An 11173-nucleotide genomic window follows, 5' to 3' on the forward strand; every position below is an offset into this window, starting at 1 on the left:
AATTCACAATCAAACAGTGTTTTTTGCATTGTTACATACGTTTTTTAAATTAAATTGTCTTCTTATCGCAAGGCAAAGACGCATTTGCAGCTCTGGTCCCTCTTTTCGTCTTGTGGAATTCCGGCATTTTGGGTTTAAGCGAAATACGGTCACACTGGCTGGCAGGCGATGAAAATTATTTATATTTTTTCGCTATTCCAACGCAAAAATTAAACAAAATAAACAAAGTTAGATGCATTAATGATAAAATCCGACACAGTGCGTCCCCACTGATACTCGGAAGTGTGTGCTACCTTGGACCGCGGCTCAGCTCAAATCCGCTACTCATTAAAAGTTGATGCTGCAGTAGCGCAGCAGCGGCCATCAACAAAAAAGAAAACCTCGAAACCCAATCGCGTGCAAAGTACAAAAAGTGTGTATTATTTAATAATAATTGTCGCTAACCACTATCGTGTGCTAAATATTGGGCACTATACCCCATAGTGGTGCAATTAAAGGCCAAACGCAGCGATTTGCTGCCGCGGCGGTGGTGCAAAGAGAACATAAAATCGCTGGCAAGAAGAAGAGCCTATAGTGGCGCTGTGTGAGAAAATAAAACAAAAAAGACAACACAACGCGCATTGCAGCGTCCACTGGAGGCTTCCACCAATTAAATCGGAAGTAAAATAAATGTAAAGCCAGCACGTAATTGCAATAAACGAAGAAAAAGATCCAGTGCATATTTGTTTTTGTATGCTGCAGGCCGCCGCTGCAGGTGCTGCTGCTGCTTGCGCTTGGCGCTTTCGAGACAACACGACGCTGCCAACGCTGACGACATGCGCGCGTAGAGTTGCCAGCTCCAAATTGCAAAGGTTGCCGTTGTGCCGTTGTTCCGTGGCCGTGTGCCGTGTGCCGAGTGCCGTTTCTTGGGAATAGTTTTTGAAAATTCAGTTGTTCTTGTGCTAAGATGATTCGGTAAATATGTGGAAAATAATTGAGTATTGAACAGCCAAAAAAAACTCACGCTCTGCCCTTTTGCTTAGGTCGATATGCTTTTGGCGGTCCCAGGCCGCACCAAGTGGATAACAGTCGAGTGAGAGAGCAGCAGATCAGCGATCACCGTAAAGCCAGCCACCAGCAAACATCAGCATCACTCCATCCGTCATCGGGTGCAGACCACCCGCGAGCTACACCTTCTAATTTCTTCACCCCGCGTCGAGATCTCCAGCGAGGGATTGACGACGCCGCTTAGATAGAATTTCTTCCCCCCGTAGTTAAAGGAAAAGCTGCCACCATTCGGAAGAAAAATACCTCTAATATGACCCATAATCTCGGTATGGCGCCATATCGTTTGCCGGGTCCAGCAGGCGGCCTCTGTCCGCCTGACTTCAAACCGCCGCCTCCGTCGGATATCATCTCGGCGCCGAGCAATCCCAAGAAGCGGCGGAAAACCTCGAATGCGGCTAACTCGGCTGCTGCGGCAGCGGCGGCGGCGGCAGCAGCTGCGGCCGCCGCTGCCAATTCAATGCAGCAACAATCAGCACCACCAACGCCGCAGGATCTGTTGCCGCCGCCGCCGATGGGCGGCTTCGGAGACACCATTATTGCCTCGAATCCCTTTGACGACAGCCCCCAGGTCTCGGCCATGTCGAGCTCGGCAGCCGCGGCGATGGCGGCCATGAACCAAATGGGCGGAGGTCCAGGACCTGGACACTTTGGCGGCGGACATCCGCATCCGCACTGGGAGGATCGCATGGGCATGGGCGGTGGCCCGCCGCATATGCATCCCCACATGCATCCGCACCATCCGGGCGGACCGATGGGTCATCCCCATGGACCCCCGCATCACATGGGCGGTCCACCGCCAATGCGTGGCATGAGTCCAATGCATCCGCATGCGATGGGACCCGGCCCTGGAGTGGGACTGCCGCCGCATATGAATCACGGACGACCTGGTCCCGGTGGCCCCGTGCCCATGGGCAGTCCCATGGGCGCCATGGCTGGAATGGGCGGAATGAGTCCAATGGGCAATATGGGAGGACCAAGCATATCACCACATCACATGGGCATGGGAGGACTCTCGCCAATGGGCGGTGGTCCGAACGGACCCAACCAGCGGGCCATGCAGGGCTCTCCCATGGGAGGAGCTGGCGGTCCTGGCCAGAACTCGCCCATGAATTCGTTGCCGATGGGCTCGCCGATGGGTAATCCCATTGGTAGTCCCCTTGGACCGCCTTCAGGTGGTCCGGGGCCGCAGCAGCAGCAACAACAACAACAGCAGCAGCAGCAACAGCAACAACAACAACCTCCGCAGCCACCCATGAACAATGGACAGATGGGTCCGCCCCCGTTGCACAGTCCGCTGGGCAATGGACCGACGAATCATGGCAGTCATATGCCAGGTGGACCCGGTCCAGGTCCTGGGCCTGGGCCCGGTGGCCTCGTCGGACCAGGTGGCATGTCTCCCGCCAACAGCAACAACAGCGGCGGCGGCGGAGGAGGAGGTGGTCCGGGAAACAACATGCTCGGCAACAACAACAGCAACAATGCAAGCAACAACAATCAAAATCCTCATCTGTCGCCGGCCGGTGGCCGTCTCGGAGTGCCCACGTCGCTGCAATCGAATGGCCCCTCATTGTCGGCCGCCTCCTCGGCATCGGCAACGGGGTCGACGCCCACGCAAACATCGACAGCGACGACCGCCTCATCGATGTCCACGTCAGTGCCTACATCCTCGCCAGCGCCGCCCGCCATGTCACCGCATCACTCGCTGAACAGTGCCGGCCCCAGTCCGGGCATGCCCAACTCGGGTCCCAGTCCTCTCCAATCGCCCGCCGGTCCGAATGGTCCACAAAACAACAATAACAATAACAATGGACCCATGATGGGCCAGCAAATGAACCCGAATGTTCCTATGCAGCAACAACAGCAGCAACAACAACAACAACAGCAACAACAACAGCAGCAACAACAACAACAACAGCAGCAGCATCAGCAGCACATGGGCGGTCCTCCTGGTCATGGACCCGGACACGGTCACGGTCACGGTCATGGGCACGGTCACGGTCACGGGCATGTCCATGGACATGGGCACGGCCCTGGCATGGGCATGAATCAGATGTTGCCGCCCCAGCAACCATCGCATCTTGGTCCACCGCACCCGCAGCTAATGAATCATCCGCACCATCATCCGGGTGGACCACCCCCGCCCCATATGATGGGTCCCGGCGGACCAGGCGGCGGCATGCATGGTGGACCAGGCGGTATGCCTCCCCACATGGGCGGCGGCGGCCCCAATCCCCACATGATGGGCGGACCGCACGGGAATGCGGGTCCGCACATGGGACACGGGCATATGGGCGGTGTGCCAGGACCAGGCCCGGGACCAGGAGGTATGAACGGACCCCCACACCCGCACATGTCGCCCCACCACGCACACGCCCATCCCCACCATCATCACAGTCCCATGGGTGGCCCCGGACCCAATATGTTTGGCGGCGGGGGACCCATGGGTCCTGGCGGACCGATGGGAAACATGGGACCCATGGGCGGCGGCGGGCCAATGGGTGGACCGATGGGAGTGGGACCCAAGCCGATGACAATGAGCGGTGGCAAGATGTATCCGCCTGGGCAGCCGATGGTCTTCAATCCCCAGAATCCCAATGCGCCGCCCATATATCCCTGTGGCATGTGCCACAAGGAGGTGAACGACAACGATGAGGCCGTGTTCTGTGAATCCGGATGCAACTTCTTCTTTCACAGGTAAATTACACAGCCAGCGGAATCTGCATTAGAATCATTAAAGGGTTTCCCCGTAACTAAACCTGAATCTTTGTGTTCTCTCTCTACTTTTTCTTCTCTACTTTCTATATAATCTCCAATCGCAGAACCTGCGTGGGGCTGACCGAGGCGGCCTTCCAAATGCTCAACAAGGAGGTGTTTGCAGAGTGGTGCTGCGACAAGTGTGTGTCTTCCAAGCATATTCCCATGGTCAAGTTCAAATGTTGAAGCGGAATGGATGAACGGAATACGGAAGGCAGCAGCGAAGGAACCTATCAATCAACCACCAGCAACAACACCACCAACACCAGCTAGCACTCACTCACTGTATAAAATATCCAAGCATACTCTACTATCTTAATTGTACAATTTATAAGCTGCTCAATAGTCAAGTCATGTCCCGCCCCCCCCTCCCCACGATTACCCCCGGATGCCGCCCAGGCCGTGGCCGAGAGACGATGGCAGGCCCCGAACTAAAGTGCCGGAGCAGTGTTGTGACTTTCAGCTCCGGGCTCCCAGGATCCATCCGGCTCAAGATCCCAAATCCTCTTTAAGCGCAAGCAAGCGCAAAAGAAAAAACCTAAACGAAATCTGTAAACGAAATATGTTTAATTGTAATATAAATGTAATGTGTATATGTCTGCTCGTTCAGCAAAAGAAAAGAGCAATCAAACCAGACCAGACGAAGCGCAGTGTGTGTGTGCCCCCCCCCCCGCTTGGCGCATCAGGGCAATCAAAAACCAAGCTAAGGAACATCTAGAATCTAGTTTGTAATATAAAGCAAAATTTGATAGGCGTTAAATGTGACAAAAACTTAAGGAAACACCCACACACACACACACACGGCCGTCAAAAGCGTCTTGTCTTGGGCTTTTGTTCGGGGGGAAAATGGGGGAAGTGTGGCGACACACACACACACAGATAGACAAATACACAAACACACACACACAGACATAATTATATATATACATATATATCTAACGACATATTTAAATAATAAAAAAAAAGAACGACACCATTTGACGACGGGATGGATATATACAAATTGTAACGAAATGAAATTATCATTGTGAAATTTTGCTGCAAATGTGCGGGCGTGCATGCATGCGTGTGTGAGTGCGTGACTGTGTGTGTTATTTGTTAATATCAATTTTATTTTATTTTTTATACCTGCGTGTGAATCTTACATTTTAAATAATTGATTGATTGATTGATTGATTGATTGATTGATTGATGGTACATTTTACACAATTAAATATAGCAAAGAATTGCGGAGGATATCGACTGCGAACAAAAATCGAAAAGCACAAGAAATTATAAATTCATGCGAAAGATATATAAAAATTTGTAATTTAAGACGAATGTTAAAAGAGCGCAGCGAAAATGGACAGACGATTCAAAAAAGGCAAAAACAAATTTGTAAAAATAGGAAAAACAAAAACAAGTACTCTAGGATATTGCAACTTTAAGTTATTTATAATTAAATAAAACTACAATATAAACAACAAAAAATAAAGTAAGAATGAGTTTTTCACATATCGAATTTCTTTTTGTGGCTCTCAAATTTTCTTGGCCACGAATCGGCACGAATTGTGTAATTTCCACTTTGTTAGATCCCTAAATCATTTATTAGAGCTTATAGAACGGGCCGTATAATCTTCAGAGACCCAAAAACTTTATCAGAACGTTGAAATCTTCGTTACATCAATTCATCTTTGGGTAAAATATGTTTCAAGCCGATGGTAGGCTTCAGTCCAGAAAAAGAACAGCGAAACTCAGAGTCAGAGTCATATTGTTTCCTTTTTACTATTCTCGGGAATTCCTCTTTTCAGCGTATGCTTGATTGCAATTTCTGGACAATAAAATTCTCAAGTTCAACTCTGATTGCATTGCATATACATTTATTATAGTTTATAGTTTTATACTTAGGCTAAATGCACAGGCCAGGCTAATTGGGGGGCATAAACATATACATACAATATATTTAAAAAATTTAAATGATGCTGGAGCTGGATGCTACACAAAACCCCTACGTTTTCGAAATGGGGGCAGGCCCCGGCTGGGCAATAACAATTCATGCTCAAATTTAATTCAAAGAATGTGTTTGTGTACGCCACTGGCAAAGCCATTGCATATGGAGTGCTTGCTGGCAGGTAATGGCCAATGGGGGAGGGGTTGGGCACAAATATTACAGAGACAATCACTTAAACGTTAAAAATTATGAATTTTTTGATTAATTTTTAGGGTTCTTCTTTTTCTCTTTATAGTTGTGTTGTTTAGATTATATTGACGGCACGCAGAAACCAGACGAGATTCCTGCATGGCTCGCTGTCTTATCCGATGGCCGCTGTTATTAGCTCTGCTACATCCTGATCTGTGCTGCGCACCGTCAGATTCAGCGTAACGCCCTCGGAAAGTGCCAGCTTTGCCCGCACCAGAACCTCGGCGCCGCCTCTAAAGGTGCCTGAAAAATGCCACAAAGAATACAAAACATTTAAGATACGATTCAGTAGAAGCTGCGAACTAGATTTGTACCCGAACAGAGCAGCGTGTGCAGGTGTGTGCCTTCGGGCACCTTTTCAGAGAGATTTGCAGAGCCCAGGCCAAGGATTTTCATAATAGTGTTGACAGCATCCTGCAACGTGGTGACGGCTGACAGCACAAACGTATCCTCGGCTTGCAGCCACTCTGGGGGATGGCAGAAATATATAGACATTCATTAGACATCTACGGCGTCAATTTTGAAAGGTTTGCATTCTTACCTTCACTATCGGCTGCATCCCAGGCCACCTGGAAGTTATTCTTTTTCGATTTCTGTATCTGATCGGCCACTGTGATCTCCATGTCCTCCAGCATATACTCGTCATCATAGCCCTCCTCCGAGTCGGGCTCCCCGGTGTTAGGATCGCAATCCTTGACCACAAATCGCAACGTGGCCCCAAAGGTTGCTAAAAGAGAAGAGAGCATTGAGTACTAGGCACACTCTGGATGACAATCGACTCACCTATGGAACTGCCCGCATCCGGTGGGAACTCCACGATGACATATGTGGTCTGCAGTTCGTTGTACGGCAGCTTGGGGCATGGTACAACGGCTCTGGTTGTGAATCCTTCGGGCAGGGTCAACTCCACGCGCACGTTCTCCAGAAACTGATCGGACAGTGTGTTGAGGCAATCAAATTGAAAGACCACATGCTGCCCAAAGATGTGCTTGATGCATTGCACCGTGTACTCCGTCTCGCTTTCGGTCAGCTGTATGGGTGCCGTGCTGCGATGCACGGGACCGAGCACCTGAATGCCCGGCAGCTGGGCCAACCGCGATGCACTCTCCTCCTCTCGTGTGATCTTCGGCGGCCGTGGGGCGCTGGAGACCAGCATCACATCATTGCTGATCTCTGCTCGGACAACGGCGGCGGCCTTGGGCACAACGGAAATGTCAAAGCGCTTCTCCAGATCGCCGTTCAAATGATCCACCAAAGCCTTCTCCAGCAGCGCCAGCGAGCAGTTCTCGCGCTCAATAATGTAGTTCTTGTACAGATCGGCTCGCTCCGTGTTGAGGATGGTTAAGTAGTAGGTGGCACGGTCGCGCACCTCATCATCCGGATCCATCTGGCAGCGGCCAAGCAGAACAAGAATGTTGGTAAGTAAAGCCGGGCAGGAGGCTCCAAATTGGGACAGTGCGGTCACGGCAGCCGCCCGCACAATGGGGCTCTCCAGGATAACACGATTGTAGATGAAGCGGATGTACTTCGAGGGCGTGGCCGCGAAGGGTCCCTCCTTGCCCATCAAATGGAGAATTCGTACCGCCAGCGAGACATGCTCACAGTCCTCAATGAATTCGCAGAGATGCGACAGCCCGGACTCCTTAGCGTCGGCATTCTCCTCAATAATCGTAATGATGGTGTCCACAATAGATGTCTTGTACTCCAGACCGCCCTCCTCGCGCAGCATGCCACTGAGGAAGTTCATCAGGACAGTGTGCTTCCTGGGATACTTGGTGCAGAGGGCACAGATGGCCTGGACCACCACTATCTTGAACTCGTCTGAGATCTCTGCCACAAATGTGGAGATCTGCTTCATTAGACGCTCCACCGAGGACTCGGCGCCGGTCTTTAGAAGCGTGGTAATTGCCAGAGTAGCCACCGATCGATTGGAGTCCGTGATGAGACCCTCCAGGTCCAGATTGCATGTGGTCACCGCTGCCGGATGGGTCATGGCTACCTTGTTGAGCGTCCGAACAGCAGCAAAACGCAACGTGGCCTTGGGCGAGCTGCAGAACAGCTGAAGGATGGAGAAGGCCGGCGACAGCATGCGGTGATTGGTGTTCTTCAGATTGACAATTGCATGGGCTGCCTCATAGATGACCATCTCGCTCTTGTGGCGCAGACAAGTCTCGATAAAGGTGAACAGAGGCGAGTCCGACAGCTCTTCCGAGGGTATATCCTCCTCTTCGATGAGTTTACAGGCAATACGTATCTAAAGAAACATGTCTTAATCAAATATCCAGCATTAAATATAGCTTTCCGCCATTTACCAGCATGCAGACAGCATAGGGACTCTTCAGGGAGCTGCGCGTCAGCTTGTTGACCAGCTTCGAGACCGCCAAGCGATCCGATTTGCGAATGTGATAGAGCAGACCGAGGGCATGGTACTGCACCATAATGTTGTCGCTGTTCATTGCCTCCTGGGCCTCGTTGGCCCAACGCTTGACCACATCGCCGGCTGTGGTGGCGAGACGCAGCGAACTGACCAGAGCGGCACAGGATACAGCGGCGTTCTTGTCCACGATGCACTGCTTCATGTAACGCTCGACGGCCTGCAGCATGGTGTGATCCGTGATACTGCAGAGGGCACGAATGGCAGCCGCACGATACAGATCCTCTTTGCCGGTCATATCCTTGGTCAGCGAACTGGTGACAATGATCACATCTTCGGCCACCGAGCTCAGCTCCTTGATGCCCAAATAGACCATGCGACGCAGCACCACATCCTTGGACTGGAACAGCTTGGTCATCGCGAAGAAGCAGTCGGTGGCCTCGCGTGGCACCAGCGTCTCGCCCTGGTTGATCAGGTAGAGGATCTTGGTGAGAATGTGAATGCATTTGCGGGCATTCACCGGCGTCTCGTTAAACGTGCGCGTCTCCTGCAGCACAGAAGTCTTCTCCAGGTTCTGGTATGCATTTGTCGGGCCTGGGCGTTTTTTTTTTAGGGAGGAAAAATATTTCATGTTTTCCGTCAGTACATACAAATTTGTTTAATAACTTTAGGACTTGTTTTTGTTGTTTTTTGTATATATATTTGCTGGATTCTGTGTTAGTGTGTGTATGTCTGTCTGTGTGTGGAAACTGCTGGTTGCCAGCGGAGCACCTTTTCCGCAGAGCTGTGCTGGAGTTGCTCCCCTTTATCGGTCGTTGTGGCTCTTCGTGCTGTGCGATTAGTAAGCTCTGGGCGTTAAATTGCTACTCACCGTCATCCTCTTCCTCTTTGTCGCGGCGGAACGAACCCATTATTGATAAACTTACTTAAAAAACGTTAATAAAACAACTAAAATGACTTTTCGGCAGCGTTTACACGTCACGTAGTTCACGCACGAACCAGTTCGATTGAATCGGACTTAGTTCATATATCAATAATCGTTAATCGTGTTGGAGTGTGGAATATTTTTAAACAATAATTCTTTTGGTTTATTGATTCGCAAATATCAAATATTCTTGAATTAAAATGACGTTCTTATTTCTACTTCAGCGAGAACCGCAGCGTGAGGTCACTTTGTATCAGGATTAACAGGAATCCAGTGACTGCCGCGAAAATTGTGTTGACCAACGAGCTGTTCAGCTCCAGGAGACCCAGAGGCATCAGTTTATATTCGATTGTGGACACCTGTAGCCAGAAGGAGTTGACAACTTGCCTGAAACGCACATCAGCATACTGTAGGTCTATGCGCTGCAAGAGATCTCCAGTTTTCTTGTTCTAAATATTGTATAATCATATAAATAGATAGTTCTTGGGGTACGGGAAGCACTTACCTCCTGCAGCATTTGACTGCTTATACGAGATACCAGTATGAGTTCCATGAAAGGCACCGCCAGGAAAACTAATTGAACAATGGCTTGATGTAGATCAAAAGGCTCTTCATTGATGTAATAGTCGGCAATGGCCAGGTATTCATTGTAAAATCCCAACGTGATGCCAATCAGATTCATGACCATCGACATGACCATGGACCAGTCGGTGAACCGCAGATATCCCCTGGACCGTGACACAGTCAGGACATACTTTATGACCAGCTTATCCAGACTGTCGGCCAGCTCGCAGCAGCGTCGCATGCGGTAGTAGGGCTTCTGAAGCTCCATCTGCAGTGGCGTCTGCATCATGTTCACCTCCCTTACAATGCTGCGTATCCGCTTATTGATTGCGGCAATCATTAAGTTTGAAATCACCAGGCCACCAAAGAAGCAGTTGTTAACCTGATTGGATATTATCAGAGGCAGCATGGTCTTTACGGACGTCTTACTGGTCCATTCCATCTCCGGATGGGCTCGATTTTGGTAGAGTATCAATGTTACGTACACAATCAACGGACAGAGTATCATCTTAAGGACAGCATCTAAGACTGCTCGCCACACTATCATCATCGACATGTCCAGGGCATTGGACACTCGAAAAAGTGGAACACTGTTCTGGAAACGGATAATGCTACCCGTGATACCCCACTGTGTCACATAGTTGAGCAGACAAATGCAGACATTCATGTAGCAGTATATTTTAATGGTGTCCCTGCTGCTGATGCGGCCACTTGTGAACTCTTCATACACCTGCCACACATAGTACACGGCAAAGGTCAAGCCCACCAAAACGCTGTAGACAGCCACCGGTTTCGAGAATATAAACTTTTGACGTTTTACACTAAAACGACCCCAGTAAATACCGTACAGAGTGTTCAGAAAAATGGTTATGGTCAGACAGGGCAACACAATTTTACTCTGAAATTTCCAGCGGTTAAAGCGACGTGGTAGTAGCCGTTTCAAGAAGTCCGGTAATATCCATCGTGTTGTTTGTCCTTTGAGGTATTCCATTGTACTAAATTTGGGGTGGAAAAGTGTTTTTTCCCGCGCCACTGATTTAATTGCCGTTTAATTACGCTTAGTCCTTATCGCTGATTCAATGATATCTATCGTAATTGCTTTGGCGAACTCAACGAAATTGGTAAAATTAGAAAGGTATTGAATCGTAAGAAGCATTGGCCTCTTGCTATTTCAGGAGCTGAATGGAAGTCTCCAATTTTAAATTCAAATTCACGATATTCTGTCGTATAAACGGCGAATGAACCACTTTCAAACAATTTCTATTTGGCGCGCACCACTCGGCTCTTTTTGCTTTATTCAAATCGGTTGGGGCTCTCTTTGTTGCTCTCT

At 49.6% G+C, this 11173-nt stretch overlaps 3 protein-coding genes across 5 annotated transcripts; 1 reads left to right on the top strand and 2 right to left on the bottom strand.

The window, feature by feature from the left end:
• The first annotated feature begins 96 nt into the window (after positions 1-96).
• Positions 97-4810, top strand: pygo (pygopus family PHD finger). 3 transcript variants are annotated; one of them, XM_015183012.2, is made up of 4 exons: positions 97-412; positions 484-954; positions 1023-3741; positions 3867-4810. In XM_015183012.2, exons 3-4 carry the CDS (start codon positions 1298-1300, stop codon positions 3985-3987), a joined length of 2565 nt encoding a protein of 854 aa, XP_015038498.2. In that variant the 5' UTR covers positions 97-412; positions 484-954; positions 1023-1297; the 3' UTR covers positions 3988-4810. The 3 variants fall into 3 exon arrangements, with proteins under 3 accessions (XP_015038498.2, XP_001358266.3, XP_033233138.1); XM_033377247.1 differs by having other exon boundaries at positions 98-954; positions 1023-1450; positions 1490-3741; XM_001358229.4 differs by having other exon boundaries at positions 97-954.
• A 901-nt stretch (positions 4811-5711) lies between these two features.
• gammaCOP (coat protein (coatomer) gamma) lies at positions 5712-9379 on the bottom strand. Its single transcript, XM_001358230.4, has 6 exons — positions 9226-9379; positions 8293-8948; positions 6764-8234; positions 6522-6707; positions 6295-6447; positions 5712-6223 (listed from the first exon to the last, which is right to left on the bottom strand). The coding sequence occupies exons 1-6, from the start codon at positions 9263-9265 to the stop codon at positions 6093-6095; spliced, it is 2637 nt and encodes an 878-aa protein (XP_001358267.3). The 5' UTR covers positions 9266-9379; the 3' UTR covers positions 5712-6092.
• A 91-nt stretch (positions 9380-9470) lies between these two features.
• Positions 9471-10879, bottom strand: Gr97a (Gustatory receptor 97a). Its single transcript, XM_001358231.3, has 2 exons — positions 9785-10879; positions 9471-9728 (listed from the first exon to the last, which is right to left on the bottom strand). Exons 1-2 carry the CDS (start codon positions 10832-10834, stop codon positions 9495-9497), a joined length of 1284 nt encoding a protein of 427 aa, XP_001358268.2. The 5' UTR covers positions 10835-10879; the 3' UTR covers positions 9471-9494.
• Positions 10880-11173: the final 294 nt, after the last annotated feature.

This window comes from Drosophila pseudoobscura, chromosome 2, assembly GCF_009870125.1.
Source record: "Drosophila pseudoobscura strain MV-25-SWS-2005 chromosome 2, UCI_Dpse_MV25, whole genome shotgun sequence".
Taxonomy (NCBI): domain Eukaryota; kingdom Metazoa; phylum Arthropoda; class Insecta; order Diptera; family Drosophilidae; genus Drosophila; species Drosophila pseudoobscura.

Coding starts and splice junctions, on each gene's coding strand:
- pygo (XM_001358229.4), top strand. CDS start 1,298: ATGACCCATAATCTCGGTATGGCGCCATATCGTTTGCCGGGTCCAGCA. Junction 3,742..3,866: donor TGCAACTTCTTCTTTCACAG/GTAAATTACACA, acceptor CTCCAATCGCAG/AACCTGCGTGGGGCTGACCG.
- gammaCOP (XM_001358230.4), bottom strand. CDS start 9,265: ATGGGTTCGTTCCGCCGCGACAAAGAGGAAGAGGATGACG. Junction 6,708..6,763: donor GGATGCGGGCAGTTCCATAG/GTGAGTCGATTG, acceptor CTTCTCTTTTAG/CAACCTTTGGGGCCACGTTG. Junction 6,448..6,521: donor GGATGCAGCCGATAGTGAAG/GTAAGAATGCAA, acceptor GCCATCCCCCAG/AGTGGCTGCAAGCCGAGGAT.
- Gr97a (XM_001358231.3), bottom strand. CDS start 10,834: ATGGAATACCTCAAAGGACAAACAACACGATGGATATTACCGGACTTC. Junction 9,729..9,784: donor GCAGTCAAATGCTGCAGGAG/GTAAGTGCTTCC, acceptor TACAATATTTAG/AACAAGAAAACTGGAGATCT.